This window comes from Callorhinchus milii, unplaced genomic scaffold, assembly GCF_018977255.1.
Source record: "Callorhinchus milii isolate IMCB2004 unplaced genomic scaffold, IMCB_Cmil_1.0 Scaffold6, whole genome shotgun sequence".
Taxonomy (NCBI): domain Eukaryota; kingdom Metazoa; phylum Chordata; class Chondrichthyes; order Chimaeriformes; family Callorhinchidae; genus Callorhinchus; species Callorhinchus milii.
The window spans coordinates 15,368,709-15,395,508 of NW_024704747.1; the positions used below are offsets into that span (position 1 = coordinate 15,368,709).

Sequence of the window (26,800 nt, forward strand, 5' to 3'; positions counted from 1 at the left end):
TTTGGGTGAGGTCAGCGTCACTGCAATAGCAACACGGCGTTCTGAATAGGAACGTGGAGCGTTGGGTAAGTTCCCTGTCAGAACAGTGGCAGAGGCTGGACATTCGTCTCTGGAGCTCGTGATACCCTGTGCCAAAAAGTTCGGAGCTGCTGCCGCCGAAGTTCTTATCTCAACCACTGCTGTTTTGAGGAGGAGCTGATTCAGTGATTGTTAGGCTATTTTACTCCCACCAACCCCCTCCACCCCCCCCCACACACACACACACAAACTGTAAATAAAGTGCGACTCCCCACACAAAACAGTTTGCGGATTTTTTTTAAAAAAACAATCCTGTGTAAGCAAGGTAGAATTCACCCAAAAGGTCCCTTACAATTCTGAATTTTCTAGAATTAGGTTATCAAGGTGTCATCCCATCAGGGAGTGCACCCTCCATTCCAGACACAGGGAAATTTCCAACGCCTTGGTGACATACATATGTGGACGTTTTTAATCTTCGAGGCGAAGAAGTCTAGGACCTCTCCGCACTTGGTGTTTGATGTGAGGATAGAAGGGGCTTGAGGGGCATGATGGACGGTGGAAAACAGCATCTTTGGATTGTTGTTTGCCTCCAGGATGACTTTGGAGTAAAAGTCAGCTTTGGCCTGTGGCAGGGAGAGGCGATAGATGTGGAGGTGCTCGAGCTACAGCTGGCAGTGAATCGTGAGGCTGTGTTTCTTCCATCTGCGCTCGAGTATCCGGGTTTGTGTTTCGAGTGAGCGGAGATGACTGTTGTACCAGAGGTAATGGGTGGGTTTGGAAACAACCCTGGATTTCAGGGGAGGCAGGAAATTGAAGGTTGTGGAGAGATGGTCATTCAGCAGCTTGCTGGCTGCATGAGGATTGCTGCAGATGGAGGGCCAGGGGGAGAGGAGGTCCGAAGAAGAGACAGCATTTGTGAGGGACTCGGGGAAGCTTTTTCCAGGGGCGGAAAAAAATGGTGGAGGGTTTAGAAGAGGGGAGAGGGATGCAGGAGGAGAGGGAGATGAGGAAATAGTTTGAGAGACCTTGTCCGTGATAGGCGACAGGTCAAGGATACGTGTGACGACGAAGGCATGGCCACCGTTGTGGGTCGGCAGTACTGAGAATGTTTTTTATACCAGCAGACTGCACCTGGGTCTGGCTGGATGCCAGAGTGAAAAACTGCTGTTCCAATTGCTGCATCAGTCACAAGGGAATTTCACAAACTTCACACCATCAATGTCAATTTCTAGCTCATTTTAATTTTAAACATCCTCAAAACTTGTAAACCAATTGCAAATTGAGGAAAGAATTTCAATGGGTACAGGGCACATTTCACATTTCAATACCTCGCTCATGTGTAAGCCTGAATGCTGAGGGTGAGGCAGGCACAGAACATTTGACTATGATGGGCATTGCAGACAAGCCTTACCTCAGGACACATTCCAGCAAGGGATGGCTGAACAATGAACAGACAATCCTGTCTGATTTCGCCTTTTCCTCAGCCCAGGGATGCTGAGACTCAGCACAAATCCTTAAGGGATGTAACTAAATGCAATACTATCTAAAATCTTCAAATATACAGATTTTCTAATTGCAAAGTTTCCAGTATTACTGTCAGGCATTACAAGAAGATTACATTTGTATAGCGCCTTTCAAGTTGGGAGGACGTCCCAAGGCGCTGAACAGTGTACAGCATTTCAGACCCGAGTTGGGGTCGGGGGTGGGGGGGTTGGGAACAGGGGGTAGGGGAAGGGGTTGGCTGATGGCATGGTTGAAGTGGAGGATCTTGAGGCGGGACTTGAAGGAGGCTAAGGATGGGGTGAGGCGGAGTGATTGGGGGATGGAATTCCAGAGGTTGGGGGCAGAGTGGCTGATGGCTCTCCCGCCAATGGTGGGCGGGTGGGTCGGGGGACGTGGAGCAGGCGGATCTTGAACTGGATCCTCTGAAGGACAGGGAGCCAATGGAGTAGGGTGCGAATGCGGGAGATGGGGTGCGGGAGAGGACACGGGCTGCAGAGTTCTGAATTATCTGCAGCCTGTGGAGGGAGGAGTTGTGAAGGCCGACAAGCAGGGCGTTTGCATAGTCGAGCCTGGAGATGATCAAGGCATAAACAAGAGTTTCAGCGGCCTGAGGGGTGAGGTAGTGGCGGAGTCGGGCGATGGTACGGAAGTGAGGGAAGGCAGAGCGGGTCATGGCTTGGATGTGGGGAAGAAAAAACAGTTGAGGGTCGAACAAGACACCTGGGTTCCTGACTGTCTGGTGAGTTGTAGTGTGCAACCATGGAGGTTGATGTTGCCAAAGCCTGAGGTGCTGAGGCGCTGGCGCGAGCCAATAAGTAGGGCCTCAGTCTTCTTCACATTCTACTGTAGGAAATTTGCCCTCATCCAGGACTTGATGTCCGACAGACAGTCTGTCAGGACAGCAGTGGTGCTGGAGCTGAGGGTGGAGGCAGAAAGATAGAGTTGGGTGTCATCCGCATACATATGGAAGTTGACCCCATGTCTGCGGATGATGTCATCAAGGGGGAGCATGTAGATATTAAAAAGGAGAGGGCCAAGGACAGAGCCCTGGGGGACGCCAGACGTGACAATGCGGGGGCTGGAGGAGAAACCGTTAGAGGCAACAAAGTATTACAATCAATAATACATTTACATTGAAACCGATTAGCAGTAATACAAAGTGCATTTTATTCACAATTTAACACCCATGTTTTTGTACAGATTACATAGCCTTCAGCTAGATTTGGTGAAGTTTTTTGTACATCACAAGCTTGAAAAAATTATGCAAAACATTTTGTTCATTGTTTGATTTAGTAGTAGAATTCTCACTATCAGTTCCTTTGAGAGCTATAAAGTGACTGATTTGCCGCCTGTGCCTTAGTGACCGGCAACCTTTGCAACAGGATGTTCCCATGTACAAAACTGTTCCGTTGTGTTGTGTAAGAAGCAATTCCTTCTTAAATGGGAGCTGGAAATGCTCTTCACAAGATCTGTCTTTACTAAGAAAAAGAGAAACAGATGATCCCAGAAGAGGAGTTTAAAACTATCTTTCAATGCTGGTCAGTTACTTGGGGAAGGATGTTAGTGCTGGAAGATTTAGCAGCTTTACACTTATATTATTATTAAGTGTTCTCAAGTCATCTACAATATAGGTTCTGTGTAGGGTAAAGATCTCTCAGTACTGTCCAAACAAATTCTCCCTCTGCCAAACTCCAACGTCACACACCAGTTCCCAGTTGAGAGCATCGGGCCATGTGTTCCAAGCTCCCTTTGGCTCTTGAATAGGTGTGTGGACCAAAGCTTATCCAGTGATTTTCTGTCTTTCCTCCTTCTCCACCCCTCCTTTCTTGCAAGCAACAGCTGGCCTCCACTCAACAGTGCAGAGAGCAGCACAACCAAGATCAACAGAGTGGGGTGAACTTTTTTCACCATTCCTCCACTTTCTGGTGCTCAACTGTGCAATGCACAGCTGATTCCCTCACCATTAAATACATCAGGTGGGAGCTACTGTTTCTCACAACTATGTAGGTATTGCCACTGATGGGAGTGGATAAGACGGTCAAAATATTCACATGGCAACCAGCAGCACATATAACTGGAATGTTAGAAAATATACAGAAAAATTAATAAGCAAACATTACCCCCTGAAAGCTCAGTTTAAAAAAAAATCACAAATACAGAATCAATCTCTTCAAAGTGAGACATTACAACAGTAATGGTTACACTTGACTTAAACAGATCTTGTGAATCAGAGCAGCCTATAAGAACAAAACCATTGCTTTTTGCCACCATTGCTTTTCTCCGGATAAAAGTGTCTAACCTCTACATTCTGCATAAGATTACTTACTGCAAAGCAGATTACTTTTTCTGTGGATGAGTTTATCGATGAATATCATACTATACTATCAGTTACTGAAGTTGAGTTGACCATTAATCTGCCTTTACTTGAAACATTATACTTTTGTTTTCAAAGAAGGTAAGGATTATTTATTATTCAATTTCATTTGTAACTTTGATAAAATCCATGTCCCTTATGATACTTGAAATTCATTTCCTAACGGGATCTCTTCAAACTCCTTAGTCTTGAAAGCATTAGAGCCTCTGGTTCCAAGAAACAAGGTTTTAATTCAGGATTTCATTGTAGAGTATTAACAGCGTGAAGCTCAAAAACAAGTTTGTGGTAGAGCTAAGTAACCAATATAGATTTATAACACTGCCCTTTTCACCTCTGTAATGACTTTAGAGAGTCATGTCTAAATATAGAGCCAATGGTGCTGTTCTATGAATGAGACTCAGTGTTACATAGAGGTAGATACAGTGGTAAAACTTTCACATGGATTCAAATTGTCTCCAGAAAAGCTGAATCACTGATTGTTGTACTGTTTTTATTTGGGGCAGAATCGTGCAAAAAAAAATCTGTAGGGTTCTGAGAAGCAAGTCTAAATGTCTCATAAACCTAGAGTTTTTAGAAGAGATATGTTACTGGTGCTTCTCTATCATTTTTTGCTGTGATATTTTAAACACTTGGCTAGGGGTCAACTTTTTTGTATTGAACCCTTTCTTAAGCGACACCATGCCTTTCTCTTACTGAGCTGAAGTCAGCAATCACCCACTCCAGACTTTCTCTCTGTAAAACTGGGGAATGTTGCAAATTCAGCAGAACAAACATCCATTAAACATTCAGCTGTAAAGGGAATTTGCATAAATATATGAACAGTTGTGTTGTGGCTATTGGGTGTGCTTGTTAGATTTCAGCTTGAGTAACTGACGGGTGAAATATCACACCAACATGCTGATCCAAGTGGCCTTTTTGTAATCTGGTTGCATTCAATATAAATTTACGTTTTCAGTGTTTTCTTTCAAATTCTCTGATATTACACTTATAAATGCAATCTTTGCCTTCAGCTTCCCATTCTTCACCATACTCAAAACTAAGTTGGAATTCGTCCTGAGGGTATATGTAGGCAATTTCAGATGAGTGCAATGAAATAGAAAACATTACAAAGAATTGGCCCATAACTCATGCATCTTTTATACTGCATGTTCTACAAACCTCAAATTTCTAATGGTTTACACTGACTGCATGAAACCAGTTACAATTCTCATAAACTGCTTTTCTAAAACCACAGAGAAGATTTTGCAGAATTTGTTTCAGGCAATCAATCCCTAAATAGAATCACATTGGATTCACCCACAGTGAGACATACAAAAGGGAATTAGATTGAATGGCACAGGTTTGGTTCTGGAACTAAGACAGGCAATAGAGTTTAGTCTATTTCATCAGCACTTGCTTCAAAACAGAAACCCAGATGAAGTCAATGCAGATTAATTAAAGTTGATTAATTTAAAACAAAGGGTTCCCCCACCACGGAGGATAAAACTAAAATGTAAGGCTGGTTTGTTTTAGGAGTTGGGGGAAAGTAATTAGTAAGTACAATATATAAGATTGCTGAGCTCTTTAAACACTATTCCACTGGAGTCTTTTTGGAATAAAGCTGAGACATATACTCATTTATTGCATTAATTGTTTTCAAATTTGGAGTAAGTATTTGGTTTGTTGAAGAGACCTGAAAGAAATACAAAACCACAATTACAATTCTCATAAACTGCTTTGTTAAAAATCAAGCTGCAGCACAATTTTATTCATAAGAAAAAATTTCAACAGATAAAGATGGACTGGTTTGTAAATATTTTACTCCAATATTTCTTTTACATTTTAATATTTGACTATCGGTTTCTATAAATCCTCAGTTCAGAGTGCTGTACATTTCAGAAATAGAACTTCTCTCTTCAACTGCGCCTGCTTACCTCCTCCCCCTCCCACTGTGAAATGCTTTGAGGAGTTATCCTACCTGAATGTGCTACATAAATGCAAGTTGTTGTTTCAATGGTTTTCCCTGACAGCTTATTTGATACATCTTATCAATTGCGCAAACAAAGTTAACTCAATATCCCTTCAAGCTCCCAACGTCTTAATTTTTTAAGTTGATTTACCATCCGCATCCCTGGAACCAATGTCCTCACAGGGTGGTTAACTAATGCTGTGGGGAAGAGTTTAAACTAACTTCGAGAGGGAATAGAATCAGGGGGTCGCATCAGAGAGGAGAAAAAAGTTACATAGAGGGCTGCGAGAGAAGAATAGCAATGCAATAAGGAGTAGTCCAGAAAAAGGACAGATTAGACAGGGGAGAAATGCAGAGCAGACTAAGTCGGTCTTGGAGTTCATGTGCGTAAATGCATGGAATGTGACAAATAAGGTTGGTGAGCTGCAGGCTTAAGTGCCACATGGGGTTATGATGTAGTGGCAATCACAGAGACCTGGCTCAAACAAGGGCAGGAATGGGAGTTGAATAGTCCTGGCTACAATGCATTCAGGAGGGACTGGTGAAAGACAAAAGGAGGGGGATGGCGATGATGATTAAAAACACGGTTATAGTCCTGGAAAGGGACGATGTGCCAGAGGGTCCAAAAACAGAATCTATTTTGTTAGAGTTAAAGAGCAGAAAAGGAGCTGTTACTCTGTTAGGTGTATACTATACTGCAAGCAGATTTCAGAAAGATGCGAAACCAATAGAGTAGTGATAATAGGGGACTTCAATTATCCTAACATAGACTGGCAAAATAACAGTGTAAAGGGCAAGGAAGGGGAATGAAGTGGGGCAAGTGGACCATATTTCAGTCGGAGAGCATCTGGACAACAGTGATCATAACTTCATTAGGTTTAGAGTACATAAGGAAGACGGAACAACCATAGGTAAAGATACTCAACTGGAAGAGGGCTAATTTCAGTGAGTTAAAAAGCGACCTAGCCAAGGTGGACTAGAAAGAAAGATTGGCAGTTAAAACAACTAATGAGCAATAGGAAGCCTTCAAGGAGGAGATAGTTGGGTACAGAACAAATACATTCCCACAAAGGGGAAAGGTAGGGCATCCAAACTTCCCAAGGAAATTGGGGTTAAAATAAAACAGAAAAGGAGGCTTATCTAAATGTCATGTCCAAAATACAGAATATAATCCAATAGAATATAGAAAAAAATAGGAGAACTGAAAATGGAAATAAGAGGGGCAAAGAGATTGTATGAGAAAAGATTAGCAGGTAACATAAAAGGGAACCCTTAGGTATTTTATAAGCATATAAAATTGTGGAGTCCTGTAGCTCAGTGGTTAGAGCACTCGCTTTGCAAGTGAGAGACCTGAGTTCAATTCCAGGCAGGTCAGGGCGAAACCTTGGGCAAGTTTCCTTACTCCACACGCCTAATAATAATAATCCCTCCAAAACAAAAACAATAATAAATTGGTCATTTTCAATCTACGACTGTTTGTGGGACATTGCTGTGCGCAATTGGCTGCCGCGTTCGCCCACAAATATACAGTCAATTCACTTTACAGTCTATTCTGTGAAGCGCTTTGGGACGTCCTCCCGACGTGAAAAGCGCTATATCAAATGCAAGGATTATTATTATTATTATTATTATTATAAAGAATAAACAGTTAGTCAAAGGTAGAGTGGGGCCAATTAGGGACCAAAGTGAAAATCTTCTTGTGGAGGCTGACGTACTGAATGAGTAGTTTGCATCTGTCTTCACAAAAGAGGATGCAGTCAATGCCACAGTATCGGAGGAGAGGGTAGAGAAATTGGATAGGATAAGAATAAACAGAGAGGAGGTACTAAAAGGTTGACGGTGCTCAAGGTAGATAAGTCATCCGATCCGTACAGGATGCATCCTAGGTCACTGAGAGAAGTAAGGGTAGAAATAGCGGAGGCTCTGGCCACAATCTTTCAATCCTCCTTGGATACCGGGGCGGTGCCAGAGGACTGGAGAGTTGCAAATGTTACTCCCCTTTACAAAAATGGGCAGAAGGATAAACCCAGTAACTACAGGCCAGTCAGCCTAACATCAGTAGTGGAGAAATGTCTGGAGACTATAATCTGGGACAAAATAAATTTTCACTTAGAAAAATATGGGTTAAAAGTAGACACTCAACACAGATTTGTTAATGGCAAATTGTGTCTAACAAACCTGAAAAGAGTTTTTTGATAAAATAACAGAGAGGGTGGATAAAGGTAATGCAGTTAATGGAGTTTATATGGATTTTCAAAAGGCGTTTGATAAAGTGCCACATAAGAGACTTGTAAGCAAAATAGAAACCCACGGTATTAAAAGGGACAGTGGCAGCGGATACAGAACTGGCTGGGAGACAGAAAGCAGAGAGTAGTGGTGAATGGTTGTTTTTCTGACTGGAGGGAAGTCTGCAGTGGTGCCCCCAGGGGTCAGTATTGGGACCACTGCTGTTTTTGATCTATATAAATGACCTGGACTTGGATATAGGGATTATAATTTCCAGTTGATACTAACCTAGGAAAAGAAAACAGTGAGGAGGATAGTACCAGACTGCAAGAGGACATAGACAGACTGGTAACATGGGCAGACACGTGGCAGATGAAGTTTAATGTGGAGAAATGTGAAGTGATGCATTTTGGGAGGAAGAATGAGGAGAGGCGACATTCGCTGATGGTACAATTTTAAGGGGGTGAAGGAACAGAGAGACCTGTGGGGTTCATATAAGTAAATCTTTGAAGGTGGCAGAATAGGTAGATAAAGCTGTTAAAAAATGCATATGGGATATTAGGCTTTATAAATAGGAGCATAGAATACAAAAGTCAGGAAGTTATGATGAACCTTTATAAAACACTGGTTAGGCCTCAGCGAGAGACTGTGTTCAGTTCTGGGCACCACACTTTAGGAACAATGTCAAGGCATTAGAGGGGGTGCAATGGAGATTTACCAGGATGGTACCAGGAATGAGGGACTTCAGTTATCAGGAGAGGCGAGAGAAGCTCGGATTATTCTCCTTGGAGCGGAGAAGGTTAAGAGGAGGCTTAATAGAAGTTTTCAAAATTATGAGGGGATTTGACAGGGTGAACAAGAAGAAACTATTCCCACTGGTGGGTGGGTCGGTAACCCAAGGACATCGATTTAAAATAGTTGTTAAAAGAAACAGAGGGGAGGTGAGGAGAAATTTTTTCACACAGAGAGTTCGGATCTGGAATCCATTGCCTGAAATGGTGGTGGAAGCCGATTCAATAACAACTTTCAAGAGAGAAGTAGATAATTATTTGGGGAGAGCTATATTTGCAGGGCTATAGGGAGAGAGTGGGGTAATGGGATTGATTTGGATAGCTCTTTTCAAAGAGCCAACACAGACACAATGGGCCGAATGGCCTCCTTCTGTGCTGTATAATTCTATGATTAAGGGGTTCCTATTCCCAAATGTTAACGAGTGACCCTGTTGCGAGTGCATGGACATCAGCTAAGGACATGATTTGGTTGGCTTGACACCTATGCTACCCAATGTCGCATGGGTGGCAAATGACTTATTACACATGAAGAATAACCACTTGGTACAAGGTACTACAGGTCCGCAGTATCCCTGCAGCTGTAACTCAGCAGAACGAGCATCTTCACAATGGGTGAAAAGTGGTCACAAAAGTAATTATTTTAAAAAAATGCAAACAAGATATGGTATTGACTGCCTGGTTCCTACCAAGTTTTACTATTATTCGGGTGGCACCACTCAACAACTTTTCTGCGTAAGTAAAGATTGATAGGTCTCTCTGTCCTTCAAATTAAACGCAAGAGAAATTTCAAAATGTGTTTTCTCACCATATTTCTTCCTTATCTCGTCATGCCTGACTTTCATTTCATTTCTCCTGTTAACACAAAATCAATGAACTCAATACATAAGTTTAATCAACAGGTGCAAAGAGTTATCAGGAAAAGTGATAGAGGCAAGAATACTGGACTAATTTAAGGAGGGTAGGGCTGATTCTCGGAGAATGGAATCAAATGGGGATAAATGGCCTTTTTTGTGATTTTGTAACTAGACAATACCTGAACTAAAGCCACTTCAGTGTTTATAAGTCCCATACCTTTCCTCTTGCCGCATTTTCCTCTGTTCTTTTTCTCTTTCTAGTTTCTCATCTCTTGGATCAGGTCTAAATATGCAAAAAGAAATCAAGAGAAAAACCTTTAAAACTACTTTTTAATTCAACAAAATTTGAAAAGCTAGTTTCTCATTCTTGTATTGAAAGGGTAAGTTCCTCATTTGAATCATCAATGGACTTCTCATTCAACTTCCCTTTTTATTATAACAGATTTCAACATGGTTTTCTACCACACTTACACTGTAAGCTAACGTTGCAGCGTGTTTGCACTTCATCAAATGCTATTAACACAAGCACAGTTTCCTGGCACCACAATGGAACAATACAATTCACTTCCTCTCCAGTCGGTACGATAGACCAGGCGAGCCTACACAATCCTCCCCGGTCAGCAGGGATGGCCAGTGCAGACTGTAAGCCACTTAACAGTATCTGAAATGCTGTGTCTTAATTGGCCAACAATAGGGGAATAATTACTCCAGTGAGCTAGTACCCTTCCTTCCTTATAAAGGAAGACACTGTACATGCACAGTGCTGCTAGGTTATTAGGCTTTGAGGCAAATCGGTAGAAGACTAAATCACTTACAGCATTCTCTTTTTGGTTCTGCAGCAGCAGTAACAGCATACACACAGAGACAGGAGGATGATCCCCCCAACTACTGACATGGCGATGATCAAAGCCTCGAAGTTCACTGCAAAAAAGCAGCAATGTGCAAAATTAGAAGACTTTTAATTTTCAAGATAGTTCACATTATTATTGCTTAAAATATAAGCAATATTCTAGAATTTTTTGTGCAAGCAGCATATATATTTGAGATCCTAAATCAGAACCTTCCCCAAATTGCATTTTTAGTATACAATCGCATCAAAACTTCTCAACAAAGGGAATTGCTTTGGCAAACGGAGCAACCATTTTGACAGCAAGGTCCCACAAGCTAAATGATCAATTTATCTGGAAGACTGTTGGCCAAGACAGCAGGATAAACTCCCTTATTTTTGTGAATAGTGAATGGTGTGTTTAAAGCCAACCTAAATCAGGCAAACAAAGCTTAGTTTAACATCTTGTCAAAACCTCCAACAATGAGGCAGTCCCCCAGTACTGCACCGGGGTGACAGTAGAGTATGAGCTGAAGTCCCAATGTGGATCTTGAATACATAGCACTCAATTTCTAAAGCAAGGCCTTTTTTTTAGATGAACCCTGTAATTCCAACTAAAAAATATTCTGTCACTAGGTTTGATTATCCCTCTTTGACCAACAAATCTGTGTCAGAGAAGCAGTGACATAGTTAAAAATTCTTTTCAAAACTACAAATTAACCATTCTGTTCCCAACATCTCATGAACCCCTGCTTTTCTGAATTCTACTTCAAACAAGTTTAGTTTTTACACTGTTCAATTTCAGTCAGTTTCTTTTGCTGTCTGCAGAAACACTGCCTACAGAACAATTCACTACACATAACAGCAATTGCTGTAAAGCACTTGGGAGATATTTGGACATGATAAGTTGCTATTACTGTAAAAACATGATTTGAAATGACACGTCATTACATCATCTATCCGATTTCGCAACATTTCACATTGCTTACCCCAGCAAACTCCCCATCGTGCAGCAGACAGTTTGCACAAGGAACTAGGTGGCAGGATTTTCCTCACTGGGTATTCAACACATTTCTTGTTGGTATTGCACCACAGACACTACAACAAATAAAGAGCATCCTAGTTATAATAATAATCATAATGACAACATTAGAACACTTGTGTATCAACAGCACGTTTGATTTGCTACCAGCCCCAAGTTCATTAACTTTAACTCTAAAGCTAGGTTTTTGTCATAGAATACAAACCTTCAATCTTTGCTGTTTACTCCGGGCACTAAAATTGGCACGAGCTCCCATTGGTAATATTTTAAACAAAAAGAGAGAATCAGAAAGATTGAAAATATATACAGTGGAACAGTAGTGGGGGGGGGGGAGGGGGAGATCCATAAAATATCAACCAGAACTATAATGGAGCACAATCACTGACTAATGCTTTCCCTGCACTTGCATGAAGACAGACAGCTCCATTAGTACTTCAAAAAGGCAGCTGACATGTGGGAAACCAAAATGGCCGACTTCCAAAGTGTTGGGTGCCCGGAGTCGGCCATTTTGGCTTTCTGTGCGCCAGGCAGCTTGTTGAATTGCTAATGGCACATGCATTTTGTATTGCTTGCTCCTATCTAACCAACCCTCAGCACTGCATCTCAGCCAATGTTTTTTCCTCTCGCCCCAACCTAGTCACCTGCGGGGTACATCAAGGCTCCATTCTTGGCCGCCTTCTTTTCATTATTTACATGCTCTGTCTCGGCGATGTCATCTGCAGACATGGGGTCAACTTCCACAAGTACTCGGATGACACCCAAATCTACTTCTCTTCCTCCAGCTATGACTCCAAGACTTTATTGAAGTTCAACACTTTATTGAATAACTTTATTGAATAACAACATGAATAATAGTTGTTTTATGAAATCTCAAAAACCACCCTGGGGACAAGCAAGATTTTTAAAATTGTGAAAGAGGAACGTTTAGCTTGTCTGGTTCCTCAAAGCAGACAACGGGAACCCACAGAATCTGTTTAAAACAATTCTAATGAACCTGCTGAACAGGACCAGATCTAAAAATAAAATATGAATGCTTCCTGCACCTGACTGACTGGCTTTAGTTCAGACACAATAAGACTATTTCCTGTGCAATCACATTCTGTAGAATGACTATTTGCTTTGAACACCGTTGGTATGGATTTTATAAAATACTACCCAACTTTAACACCAGCTGCAGCGCCGCTACAAATACACACAAGAAACAGCAAGTGCTGCTGCAGACACAAGTCCATTAGAGGCTCAATGCATGAACAGTCCATGAAATTGAATTAACTTACTGTTCAACTACTTAAGCCACTGAGTACTGAATATGTTTTGTTTATAACCATGTGAGCAAAGAGAATTTCAGCAAGCAACTACAAACTATTGAAACTGATGGAAAATGTAATTTTTGGACAGACAAAGCACACATAACGTCAAGGCCAAGAATTCAGAAGTGGATCTGATTATAGGAATATTTAGTTAAGTGTCATTTAGTGAACTTGAGAGGCATTGAGAAGCCACTGCACAAAGGGAAATTTTGTTAAATTTGATCCAACTGAACAGGTATATTTTTATTTGTACATCTTAAAAAACACACAGTTCAGGTTACCATCTACAACTATTCATTGGTGACAGTGTAGTTGCTAAGGGAATCTTTATTAACTTTCTTCTTGATAATGCTTGGATAATGGAGAAATCACTGGATTTTGTAAATTATTTTCCCAATTGGAGGCTAACTAAACCTATATGTAAGCATCAGCCAATTCCACTTTGTAGCAGTCACTTGAAAGTGTCTAAACAAACCTTAGGGTGATTGGCACTTTCTCCCCTAAGAGATATTCAGCCTTCACAGGACTGCACAACTGAGATCACAAATTTGCCCTGTGAGTAATTGACCCAGGTCCTTCCACTCCATAGCACAGCAAAACAAAACTCTCCACATGCTACACCACCCGGAGCAGTTTGAATGTTCAATACTTGTTTCCTAGTTAAGGAGCAAAGTTCAGAAACAGGACTGCAGTTTGTTGAGATGAACAAAATGAATCCTTTTCGATTGGGTTTATAGGCGTCACTGAAGTATATTACTGCAAAAAAGCAACACTTTTTAAAAAGGGGAAGATAATATGGGAATACAGGACTTCGTCTCTTACATTTTTTTTAAAAAAGGCTGAGAGCTAGATATTTTCATATCTCTGCATGGAGCTAGCTTTTCAAGCACAGGAAGCACCCAGAAGAACAAACAGCAACACAGAAAGCACTCTTTCCTGTTCTGGATGCCGATTAGTTTTCCAGCATTCAAGGCTTTAATTTAACTGTGTATTCACATCTATTTTTATTCACATCTATTATGTGTATTCACATTCATTGTTTCACCCACAAAATATACAATCAATTCACATTACAGTATGTTCTGTGAAGCGCTTTGAGGCGTCTCAAAAATGTGATAAGGTGCTATGTCAAATGCAAGGATTATTATTATTATAAACAATGGGCAATCCCAGAACAATGCTGATTGAACAAAATACATAATCCCAAATGATCTATGGTAAACTGTCCCCAGCAAAATAAACATTACTCAACATTTACAGGTTAGCACTCTAATCCGTCACACAGAGGGAACTTTTTCTTATGTACAGCATTATATTCACCCAGGCAACACAATATCACACCTAGCAGGTAAAGTGGGGAAGTCACCACTGAAGCTGCCTGTCTGCTACTCACCGAAACACGCTGCAGGCATTGCTCACAATTGTTGTTAGAAGGGTCAGAGCAAACTGAAAAAGAAGACACATTTTAACTACTACTTTCAAAACAGTAGGTTGCACCTCTGAGGACTAAACCACTAACAATCTCTGCTGTTCAAACTGAAACACATCCTGTGTTAGTCACCATCCCCTCGCCCCAAATCCCATATTAGTTACCCTGCGCACCCCCCATCCAAACCTGGTACTTAGCTCGGTAACCACTCTTTATGTGCATTCTATATTTTGCTTCACTTTCTCTCCATGTCCACTGGAAAAGTCTGTTTTTTCTCAGGTACTAACAGGCAAAGACTAACAATGAATGTGTACCTAATGCTCCATAATTTAACATGCTCTTTTGTGGTGTATCACATGAATCGCTGCAACCATAAAACCCAACAATGGAACTGAATCAGATGCTCAAAGAAAAAGAAAAAAAATTCCATCACTACAACAAACACTGTAGAATATTCAATATGAAATATACCCCACATCAAGGTTATTTTAAAAAAGCAAAATCTTAAACAAAAAGAGAACACGGCACAAGTAGATTTCCACTACTGTCTCATTTCCAAGGTTGGGCACGGAAACATGACCTGCTTTCATCAAATCGCGGCTACCAGCAGCCACTGGTACCACAAAAGTTGAGCCAGAATGGATGCCGGGAGTCTAGGTCAAGCAAATGCATGTTTTAGTGCCTCATTATGGGAAATGCAGCAACGATGCCCATACTGGACTAAAGCTAATTCAGGTAAGATTATTACACATACCTGAGTCCCAGAAAAAAAGTACTAGAGGCATGATGAGAAGAACTCACATACTGATCCAGTGCAGTCTCATATGCCAGAACTTGAAAGAAAATGAAAGAGACAGAGAAGAGAAAAAAAAGGTTTACAGGAATGTTCTGGGGATACAGGTTCTGTAGCCACTGATTTAGAATGCTACCTCTGGATTACGAGTTAAGCTGCAAAGATAGTTCTAACAGATTTAGAGGGAAGAATTCCTTGTAACCTTGAAATATTGAATGAATACTTATGAAATTGTTAGGTTAGAAATACAAACATTTAAAAAGTGGAAATCTACAATTAAATATAGAGGTATGTTCATCTGGCATGTATTATTGGTCTGGTTAATTCACACTCAAGGTTGGAGTAAGCATGCAGAAAAGGCAGATACAAAGATAGGAGTGGTTACTAAAACCTAGATTATTAGAAGATTGTTCCAAAGAATCATGAGTGTGATGGATAAAATTACGATTGGGGAGGAGAAATTCTTCTCAAAGTGTTGTTTTTTGGAAACCAATGTGGAACCCATCACCATGTTTACGAGTATCCAAACCAAACAGAGTTCCGTGAATACCACCAATATTCTAGAGACATTTGTTGGAACGGAAAGCGCACTTTCTCCCTGGAGGGATGCACCCTGCTCCCAGAAAGTATTAGGTGCAGGTCGGCAAGAGCCAAGGCTTGGGGACACAAGAGTGTGCATTGGGGTGCTGCTGGAGTCTAATCAACTAAAACCGCACAGGTTGCCACCGAGAGCGCTGCCTGGCAAGCTTTCCTGTTGCTTGTCCAGCTTGGACCACCCTACCAATCAGGGCTTTGGCTTACAGGACTAACGGGAGCTCAGTGGGAAGAGTGCCTGGGCCCAGTAACTGGTCTGCCCTTCCACGTCCTGCTGATCAGCCAGCCTGGCTGTGCTGTTATCAGCAGTGCCCTGGAGTACTGCGGACCCCTCTGTCTCAGTAACTGGACCATTGAGACCACAATTATTAACATAAGAATCTGTGAACAATAAACACTGATAGAATGAGAGACTGATGGAAATAGTTGAGGAAAGATGGGTTAGGCGCATGAATGTTCAAACTGGAAAGTTATATGAAAGATAGTTTACATGCAACTAAAGTTTAGAGTTTATAACAAGATATTGTAATATTTAAAGAACTACTGTATACACTGACTATACAAATATGTTTGTAGTAATGCTCTCATGTTTTCTCAATCAAGATGTCATTACAATTTCATGTGTGATGAAAAATTTACATACAAAGTGCTTTTGAGACTATTGAATGAGGATAAGAGTGTTTTGAAACAACCGAAGATTATGCCTTCAAAGATATTGCTGCATGAGAAATACTTTGTTTGAAGCTAATTAGTGTTTCTCCTGTAGGAATAAAACCATTTGTTCTGTTGGAATAAAACTGGCAAAAACAGTTTTGGGAACTGTTCTGTACTTGAACTCTTATTACAGCTTCAATGTATGCATCAATGTTAATTGGGAAATAAAAGTTACCAATTGAGGTTTTGATGAGTTTCAGAAGACTAGCTGACTCGATCACACAACAGTTGAGGTCAGAGACAGATAATTGCAGATTCCAGCAAAGAAGTCTCATCAGTCAGAGCAGGGTGGACCGCAGGCTAAAGGAGTGCCAACACATTACATACAAAGGAGACAATGTATTTTGCAGATCCAGCAGCGGAATGTTAAAGAGTCATGAGAATAAGTAGGTTGGTATTTATCTAAAAACAATAACATAAAGAACGTCAAACTCAAAAATGTGCTTCTCCCAGAGACACAATTAGTACACTCTCCCAGGAGGCCCTCCATATTGAGGTCTGAATCATTCCTCCACCCCCAGTGTTGAGATCATCTCACTTTATCATGCTCGTGTACTGACCAAGGCAATAAAGTTGGGGAATGGAAGGAGAAGAGGAAACAACATCTGGTGCCATCGAAGACAGGGAAGCAAATTTGTTTATTAGAATTGCAGCCAGAATCAGTGTAAGCAGAGACAGTGCATTAAAGTGGATGAGTTAGCACTTCCCAGAGTTGTTATTATGGGAGGACGGAGATCCTTTCTGAGTTAATACACACATTTAACTAGTCAGAAGTGATAGGCCAGCATCTTTTAGCCCAAATGGTATCTTCACTAGTGCCATTTAAGCGTGCTGAGATGCTACACTGTGTGAGGGGTGCTAGATAAATGCAAGTCATTGTTGTTGTCATTGAAAAGGCTCCCCAGGGAGACAGTTGAAGCAGGAAGTGTTGATTCTTTCTAACAGTGTTTAGATGGTTTTCGTTTAGGAAATAACTATATGGGATATAGTATATAGGTAGTTCGGGACATATATGCATGCGACCGCCAGGAAGGTGGAAGGCAAATTAGATGGACCTTGGTCTTTTTTCGTCTAGCATTTCTTATGTTCTTATGTTATGTTGTTCCACTCTTCTAATGGCTAGATGCTAAGTCTTGCTCCTGTATGCCATCTATGAATCTAGGGTTACCCACAGCTAAAAATCCCTTCACAAACAAATCTAACAAAAGTAAATTTGCAGCTTAGGAAGCTTTTCTTCACTCAGAGGGTTGACAGGATTAGAAAGCTCTGCTCAAGAAAGCTGCAGAGGTAGAATTATAGGGATTTTTAAAAGAAAGATGAACTGATTATAATAATAATACTTGCATTTGATATAGTGCTTTTCACGTCTTCTAGATGTCCTGAAGCGCTTCACAGAATATACTGTGAAGTGAATTGACTGTATATTTGTGGGCGAACGCGGAAGCCAATTGCACACAGCAATGTCCCACAAACAGTCGTAGATTGAAAATTACCAATTTATTATTGTTTGGTTTTGGAGGGATTATTATTAGGCTCTGTGTGGAGTAAGGAAACTTGCCCAAGGTTTCGCCCTCTGCCTGGAATTGAACTCAGGTCTTTCACTTGCAAAGCGAGGGCTCTAACCACTGAGCTACAGGACTCCACATTATAATGATTGCATCTGATAATAGCACCTTATCATGTCATCGAAACTTTTTGAAACGTATCAGAGTGCTTCACAGGATCTTCAGTAAGGTGTAGTGCCTGTGTATTTTGTAGATGAATGGTACTTGAGTAATAAAGATATTAGCCATTATGCCAAAAGGGTGGGGTATTGGGATTAAAGATCTACCAAGTTCTAATATATTTTATTCCTGAGCCATGCGGGTCCTCTAAGAGTACTGCAAGACACTGCTGATGATTATCAGCAGACCTTGGAGGGGCTGAATGTGTTCTTCCCACTTAGCTCCGTTAACCCTGCAGGCCAAAGTGCTAATGGATAGGGTGGTCCTTACTGAACAAAGCAGCAAGTAGCTTGCCATACGTGCTTTCGATGGTAAACTATACACAGTTTTAGTTGTTAAACTCCAGCAGTAATCCAATACACACTCTGGGTACCCACGCCTTGGCTCTTGCCAATTTGTGAATAATACAATCTGGAATTAGGTAAGCAGGGCATGTCTCTCTGAGGAGAGAGTACACATTTCATTTGTTTGGTGACATACGTATGAGGAACTCTGACTGATTTTGAATACTCTTAAGCATGGTGATGGGTTTCCATACATTTCACAACACATGGCTGACCAAAAAAAATCAGATTGTCAGAGGCTGCACTGATATAATAAAACAATAATATAAAAGGCAGAAATTGAAACTCAGACACTTAAAAGGCCGAAGTAAAAAGAGAATGTTGCAAACGCGCAAAGATCAATCAGAATTTGACAGATAGATAACATTTTGGGTGTAATTATACATTAGAAGAGGCTAGCAGGGATGGAGTCACACATCACTACTCAAACACCTCCTCGACGGTCTCCCCAGCTATAATGTTTAATTCTTGGCTTTTGTTGCTTTCGTTTGTTATATTTTTGTTCATGAAACTACATTGAATTTTTTTAAAAAGTTCAAATTTTAATCCAAGTGGATCTCAGCCATGCACGGATGGGGCACCAAAGTTGGTTGCTCCTGCTGTGTGTACATTGTCTGCCCGGTTCGCCTATACTACACTTGACAGTAAAATCCTGTGAGTCATTTTCAACAAGCATGAAAAGGCACTATATCAAATGCAAAGATTGTCCCCCGAAACCTCCGCTCTATCATCAGCGGCCGTGCCTTGAGCCACTACACCCCGAGGCTCTGGAACTCCCTTCCTCACACCCTTCACTTCGCCCCCTCTCTTCCCACTTTCAGAACTCCGCTAAAGACCTTTCTTTTCAACCACACCTTTGGTCACCTTCTTCCCCCTCCCCCTGGCTCGGCCCCAGGATCCGTTATTGTGAAGCGCTCTTAGATTCCGTCCAGCATGGAGGGCACTATATAAATCCAAGTTGTTATTATTTCTATAGTATAGATAGTCTGCATCACTAGTGATAATAATCCTTGCATTTGATATAGCGCCTTATCACGTCTTTGAGATGTCTCAAAGCGCTTCACAAAATATATTGTAAAGTGAATTGATTGTATACTTTGTGGACAAAACGTGGCAGTCAATTGCACACAGCAGTGTCCCACAAACAGTCATGGATTGAGTGACCAAATTATTAATTCAAATTTTTTTTTTGAAGGGTTTATTATTCCTGGAAAAGCGATCCATCAATCAACTAACATCTGGGTTCCTATTATACCGCTAGGTAAACAGGGGAGTGTGGAGTAAGGAAACTTGCCTAAGGTTTCGCCCCGCCCAGAATTCAAACCTGGATCCTCTTGCTTGTGAGGCGAGTGCGCTAACTATTATGCTGCACGAGTGCCCCATTCCTTAACTTCGCTGAGGCCCCCTGGGGTAAAAATATGGAATAGATAGGGAGGGCGTAAAAAAACATGCAAAAAGAAATTCTTTCAAAACCACAACCTGCAGAACCCCTCGTCCCATCATGACTTATCAGGCACTTTCTGTGGTTTCTTTACATTCCGCTCAAAATTCTCAAAAGTGTGTTCGTCGATACTTTTTCGCTTGACCTTTTTCTCTTGACCTTTTTCTTGCAATATAGTGCTTAATCACGTCTTCCAGGTGTCTCAAAGCGCTTCACAGAATATATTTTAAAGTGAATAGACTGTGTATTTTGTGTGCAACAGTTGTGGATTGAGTGACTAAATTTTTTTTAAACGGATTATTGCCCCGAGAAAAGCGATCCGCCAATCGAATAACACCCGGGTTTCTACGTACTGCTAGTTAAACAGAAGCGTGTGGAGTAAAGAAATTATCCTAATGTTTCACCCTGCTCGGGAATTAAACCCAGGTCCTCTCGCTTGCGATGCGAGTGCTCTAATACTCTACAGGACTCCACAGTGATCAGCATATGGATCAGCGCTTTGAGACTTCTCAACGATGTGATAAGGCACTGTATCAAATGCTAAGATTATTATTATTATTATAATACAGAATCCGGGCCTGAGTTTTCCCTTTAGTGAGGCCAGCACAGCATCGTTAGCAGGAGAGATCCAATCCAAACCAGTTAGAACATTTGCATTTTTAAACAAAACCTCAAAAAATACAACTCAAATCTTTCAACAGAGACTGAGAGAAGAGTTACATTCCCATACTATCTGCAGCCATAAACATTGTTCACTGGATTCAAACAAATTATTCCAATAGAGATCAGTGCATCAAAAAACATGCCACGTTTCTACACAAAATACTTGAGATCAAGCAAAGGTCCAGTTTTGGGTTGGGAACCCGGAGACAAGCTAACAGGTACAATGAACAATCAGGAGGCATTTTCGAGCAAAGGGTTCTGTATTGATTACCTCGTGCATATGTGTGAAGTGTTTTGAGACATCTTGAAGACGTGATAAGGCGTTATATCAAACGCAAGGATTATTATTTATGTATACTGTGCATTTGAGGCTAGAGTTTTTTTTAAATAATAGAATTCAAGAGTTCTTACCGTTCACTGGAGGACTCAATGTAGTTTGACCCCAGGCTCCCAAACTCAATCCAATAAGAATTCCAATGATGCCCAGCAGCCATAACCTCGGTGACATTGTGTTCTCTAGTAACCAAAGCTAAATCTGGAAGCCTAGGATTTAAAACAGCAGGTGAGAATCACCACCAGTATCCTGTATAGAATAAATTGAATATCTAGACATATAGACCCAAACCCCCTCGCCTCATCTAAATCTCTTCTCATAAGCATTTATTGCCACTGTGCCTGTGTCTCACTCTGCAATCTAAGATGAACTTTGGCATTATTGTATTGTTTGTAAAAGGAATATCATGACGTCATTAGTATCCATCGAGAAATAATCCACAACACAAATCACAGTCATCCCTCCGCTCCACCCCATCTCACTGCTATTGTAATTCTTTTCCTGTTCTTTTCCACATTAAAAATAAATAAAAATTGGAGGATACTTTTCCCAGCAATACAAAGCTGAATTAAACCGGGGAGGAAGAGTAAGTTCATTTCTCAGTATCTATCTGCAATTCTCAGTAACTTAATCAGTAGTCTCTCTCTCTCTCAACCCCCCAGTCCCTCCCATCCCCATTCTCTGTCTCTCAACCCCTTTCTCTCTCACACTCTCTTTCACACACACATTCTTTCTCTCCACACTCTCTCTCTCTCTCCACACTCTCTCTCTTCACACAAACTCTCTCATTCCCCCACCCCCCCACACATGATCTCTCTCTCTCACACAAGAACCCTGTTTCTCTCTCACACTCTCTCTGTTTCTCACTCTCACCCTTTCTCTGTTTCTCACTCTCACCCTTTCTCTCTGTTTCTCACCCCCTCTGAGTTTCTCACCCTCTTTCTCTCCGTTTCTCACCCTCTTTCTCTCTGCTCCTCACCCTCTTTCTCTCTCTGCTCCTCACCCTCTTTCTCTCTCAGTTTCTCACCATCTTTCTCTCTCTCTCTCCCTCTCTGTTCCTCATCTTCTTTCTTTCTCTCTGTTTCTCACCTTCTTTCTCTCTCTCAGGTGCTCACCCTCTTTCGCTCTCTCTGTTTCTCACCTTTTTTCTCTCTCTCTCGGTTTCCCTCCCTCTCTCTCTCAGTTTCTCACCCTCTATCTCTCCCTCTCTCGATTTCTCACCTTTCTCTCTCTCGCTCTGTTCATGGCTGATCTTCAGACCTAACTCTAATTACCTGCCCTATCCCCATATCCCCTAATCCCTCTATTTTTAAAAAATCTATCAGTCTCAGCCTTGAAGATGTTCAAGGAATGAGCATCTACAGCCTTCTGGGGGAGTGAGTTCCATAAATTCACTACCCTCTGAGTGAAGAAATGTTTCCTCAACTCTGTTCTAAAAGGCTGACCCTTAATTTTAAGACTGTGACCCCTGGTTATAGATTCTCCTACCAGGGGAAAGAGTTCCTCAGTGTCTACTTTATCCAACCCTTTAAGAAACTTATATGTTTCAATAAGATCCCCCCTAATTCTTCTGTATTCTAGAGAATATAGCCCCAGTTTATTCAGCCTATCCTCATAGGTCAGTCCCCTCATCCCAGGAACTAACTGAGTGAATCTACGCTGCACCCCCTCGAGGGCAAGTATGTCCTTTTTTAAATAAGACGACAAAAACTGCACCCAATACTCTAGGTGCGGTCTCACCAAGGCCATATACAGTTGCAGCAAGACTTCCCTACTTTTGTAATCTAAGCCTTTTGCAATGAACACTAACATGCCGTTCGCCTTCTTAGTTGCTACTGCACCTGCAAACCAACTTTTTGAGACTGGTGTACAAGGACACCCAAATCCCTCTGAACACTAACACTATCTAATCTCTCCCCCTCTAGAAAATAATCTGTTTTTCTATTTTTTCTACCTAGGTGAATAACTTCACACTTCCCCACATTAAATTCCATCTGCCACCTACTTGCCCACTTCCCTCACCTATCTATATCCCGTTGCAATCTTTTTGCATCATCCTCAGAGCTTACTCTCCCACCGAGTTTAGTGTCATCCCCGAATTCAGATACGTTACATTCAATGTCCTTGTCTAGATCATTGATGTAAATTGTAAATAGCTGAGGCCCAAGCACTGATCCTTGTGGCACTCCACTAGTCACATCTGCCAATTCGAGAATGACCCATTTATCCCTACTCTCTTGTTTTCTACCCGTTAGCTACTCTTCAATCCATGCTAATATGTTCCCATTAATCCGTGGGCCTTAACCTTGTGCAATAGCCTTTTGTGTGGCATTTTGTCAAATGCCTTTTTAAAATCTAAATATACTACATCTGCTGGTTCCCCCCTATCTAACCTGCTAGATACATCTTCAAAAAACTCTAAAAGATTAGTTAAGCATGACTTCCCTTTCGTAAAGCCATGTTGACTCTGTCTAATCTTGTTATGGTCTTCCAGGAATCCCACAACGACATCCTTAATTAAGGACTCAAGAATTTTCCCTACCATTGATGTCAGACTAACTGGTCTATAGTTCCCCATCTTTTCTCTCCCACCCTTCTTAAATAGTGGTGTTATGTTTGCAATCTTCCAATTAATGGGAACTGTTCCAGAATCCAGAGAATTTTGGAAGATCAAGGACAAGCCATCCACTATCTCAGTAGCCACCTCTTTTAAAACGCTAGGATACAGGCCATCAGGTCCAGGGGATTTATCAGATTTAAGACCTGACAATTTACCTAAAACCATTTCTTTACTAATATTAATTCCCCCAAGTTGCTCACTAACACTGTCTTCTTGGTTCCCCTCTATTCTTGGTAGGTTTATAGATTGTCCTACCGGGGAAACAGTCCCTCAGTGTCTACTTTATCAGCCCTTTAAGAATCTTATATGTTTCAATAAGATCTCCCCTCATACTTCTGTACTCTGGAGAATACAGCCCTGTCCTCATAGGTCAGTCCCCTCATCCCAGGAACTAACCGAGTGAATCTGCGCTGCACCCCCTCGAGGGCGAGTATGTCCTTTTTTAAATAAGGACCAAAACTGCACACAATACTCCAGGTGCGGTCTCACCAAAGCCATATACATACAGTTGCAGCAAAACTGCAACTCTCTCTATTTCTCATCTTCTTTCTCTGTTTCTTACCTTCTTTCTCTCTCTCTCTCTCTCTTAGTTTCTCACCTTCTCTCTCTCACCCAGTTTCTCAACTTTCTCTCTCTCTGTTTCTCACCTTCTTTCTCTCTCTCTCTCTCTCTCTCTGTTTCTCACCTTCTTTCTCTCTCTCTGTTTCTCACCTTCTCTCTCTCTGTTTCTCACCTTCTTTCTCTCTCTCGCTCTCTCTCTGTTTCTCACCTTCTTTCTCTCGCTCTCTCTCTCTGTTTCTCACCTTCTTTCTCTCTCTCGCTCTCTCTCTCTGTTTCTCACCTTCTTTCTCTCTCTCTCTCTCTCTGTTTCTCACCTTCTTTCTCTCTCTCTCTCTCTCTCTGTTTCTCACCTTCTTTCTCTCTCTCTCTCTCTCTCTCTGTTTCTCACCTTCTTTCTCTCTCTCTCTCTCTCTCTCTGTTTCTCACCTTCTCTCTCTCTGTTTCTCGCCTCCTTTCTCTCTCTCTGTTTCTCACCTTCTCGCTCTCTCTCTCTGTTTCTCACCTTCTCCCTCTCTCTCTCTGTTTCTCACCTTCTCTCTCTCTCCCCCTCTCTCTGTTTCTCACCTTCTCTCTCTCTCCCCCTCTCTCTCTCTCAGTTTCTCACCTTCTCTCTCTCTTTTCTCACCTTCTCTCTCTCTTTTCTCACCTTCTCTCTCTCTCTATCTCTCTGTTTCTCACCTTCTCTCTCTCTCCCTCTCTCTCTCTGTTTCTCACCTTCTCTCTCTCTCCCCCTCTCTCTCTCTCTGTTTCTCACCTTCTCTCTCTCTCTCTCTCTATCTCTCAGTTTCTCACCTTCTTTCTCTCGGGTTCGGGGCCGCGAGTCTCGAACTCAACAACAACGGAATCTCCTCCGGTGCGCGCGCAGCTCAGTCATGTGATCAGAGGTGAAAGACACACTTCCGGACACACAGAGAGAGAGAGAGAGACCGTCACCCACAGTGAGAGACTGGCACCCAGTGAGAGACTGGCACCCAGAGAGGGACTGGCACCCAGTGAGAGAGAGACTGGCACCCAGAGAGGGACTGGCACCCAGTGAGAGAGAGACTGGCACCCAGAGAGGGACTGGCACCCAGAGAGGGACTGGCACCCAGTGAGAGAGAGACTGGCACCCAGAGAGAGACTGGCACCCAGAGAGGACTGGCACCCAGTGAGAGAGACTGGCACCCAGAGAGGGACTGGCACCCAGTGAGAGAGAGACTGGCACCCAGAGAGAGACTGGCACCCAGAGAGAGAGACTGGCACCCAGTGAGAGAGAGACTGGCACCCAGAGAGAGACTGGCACCCAGAGAGAGACTGGCACCCAGAGAGGGACAGGCACCCAGAGAGAGAGACTGGCACCCAGTGAGAGAGAGACTGGCACCCAGAGAGAGACTGGCACCCAGAGAGAGAGACTGGCACCCAGTGAGAGAGAGACCGTCACCCACAGAGAGGGACTGGCACCCAGTGAGAGAGAGACTGGCACCCAGTGAGAGAGACTGGCACCCAGAGAGGGACTGGCACCCAGAGAGAGAGAGAGACTGGCATCCAGTGAGAGAGAGACTGGCACCCAGAGAGAGAGAGACTGGCACCCAGAGAGAGAGAGAGACTGGCACCCAGAGAGAGAGAGACTGGCACCCAGAGAGAGAGAGAGACTGGCACCCAGAGAGAGAGACTGGCACCCAGAGAGGGACTGGCATCCAGAGAGAGAGACTGGCACCCAGTGAGAGAGGGACTGGCACCCAGAGAGGGACTGGCACCCAGAGAGGGACTGACACCCAGAGAGGGACTGGCACCCAGAGAGGGACTGACACCCAGAGAGAGACTGGCACCCAGAGAGAGACTGGCACCCAGAGAGGGACTGGCACCCAGAGAGAGAGACTGGCACCCAGAGAGGGACTGACACCCAGAGAGGGACTGGCACCCAGAGAGAGAGACTGGCACCCAGTGAGAGAGGGACTGGCACCCAGAGAGGGACTGGCACCCAGAGAGGGACTGACACCCAGAGAGGGACTGGCACCCAGAGAGGGACTGACACCCAGAGAGGGACTGGCACCCAGAGAGAGACTGGCACCCAGAGAGAGACTGGCACCCAGTGAGAGAGGGACTGGCACCCAGAGAGGGACTGACACCCAGAGAGGGACTGGCACCCAGAGAGGGACTGACACCCAGAGAGGGACTGGCACCCAGAGAGAGAGACTGGCACCCAGTGAGAGAGGGACTGGCACCCAGAGAGGGACTGGCACCCAGAGAGGGACTGACACCCAGAGAGGGACTGGCACCCAGAGAGGGACTGACACCCAGAGAGGGACTGGCACCCAGAGAGAGACTGGCACCCAGAGAGAGACTGGCACCCAGTGAGAGAGGGACTGGCACCCAGAGAGGGACTGACACCCAGAGAGGGACTGGCACCCAGAGAGGGACTGGCACCCAGAGAGAGACTGGCACCCAGAGAGAGAGACTGGCACCCAGTGAGAGAGAGACTGGCACCCAGAGAGGGACTGGCACCCAGAGAGAGGGACTGGCACCCAGTGAGAGAGAGACTGGCACCCAGAGAGAGAGACTGGCACCCAGAGAGGGACTGGCACCCAGAGAGGGACTGGCACCCAGAGAGAGACTGGCACCCAGAGAGAGAGACTGGCACCCAGTGAGAGAGAGACTGGCACCCAGAGAGGGACTGGCACCCAGAGAGAGGGACTGGCACCCAGTGAGAGA

The 26,800-nt window shown here is 42.9% G+C and overlaps 1 protein-coding gene across 2 annotated transcripts; it reads right to left on the bottom strand.

The window, feature by feature from the left end:
* Positions 1 to 2,664: 2,664 nt before the first annotated feature.
* Positions 2,665 to 24,983, bottom strand: LOC103176854 (PTTG1 interacting protein). 2 transcript variants are annotated; one of them, XM_007890651.2, is made up of 8 exons: positions 24,902 to 24,983; positions 21,006 to 21,137; positions 14,286 to 14,338; positions 11,530 to 11,638; positions 10,530 to 10,635; positions 9,932 to 9,997; positions 9,666 to 9,712; positions 2,665 to 5,567 (listed from the first exon to the last, which is right to left on the bottom strand). In XM_007890651.2, exons 2-8 carry the CDS (start codon positions 21,100 to 21,102, stop codon positions 5,521 to 5,523), a joined length of 525 nt encoding a protein of 174 aa, XP_007888842.1. In that variant the 5' UTR covers positions 21,103 to 21,137; positions 24,902 to 24,983; the 3' UTR covers positions 2,665 to 5,520. The 2 variants fall into 2 exon arrangements, with proteins under 2 accessions (XP_007888842.1, XP_042192379.1); XM_042336445.1 differs by lacking the exons at positions 21,006 to 21,137; positions 24,902 to 24,983 and adding an exon at positions 15,076 to 15,137.
* Between the last annotated feature and the right edge of the window lie 1,817 nt (positions 24,984 to 26,800).

Bases quoted from the DNA above. Each gene is read 5' to 3' on its own strand.
- LOC103176854 (XM_007890651.2), bottom strand. From the start codon at position 21,102: ATGTCACCGAGGTTATGGCTGCTGGGCATCATTGGAATTCTTATTGGA. The intron at 14,339-21,005 runs GTAAGAACTCTT...CTTCTTTTTCAG, and splicing joins ATTGAGTCCTCCAGTGAACG to TTTGCTCTGACCCTTCTAAC. The intron at 11,639-14,285 runs GTGAGTAGCAGA...TATTTGTTGTAG, and splicing joins AATGCCTGCAGCGTGTTTCG to TGTCTGTGGTGCAATACCAA.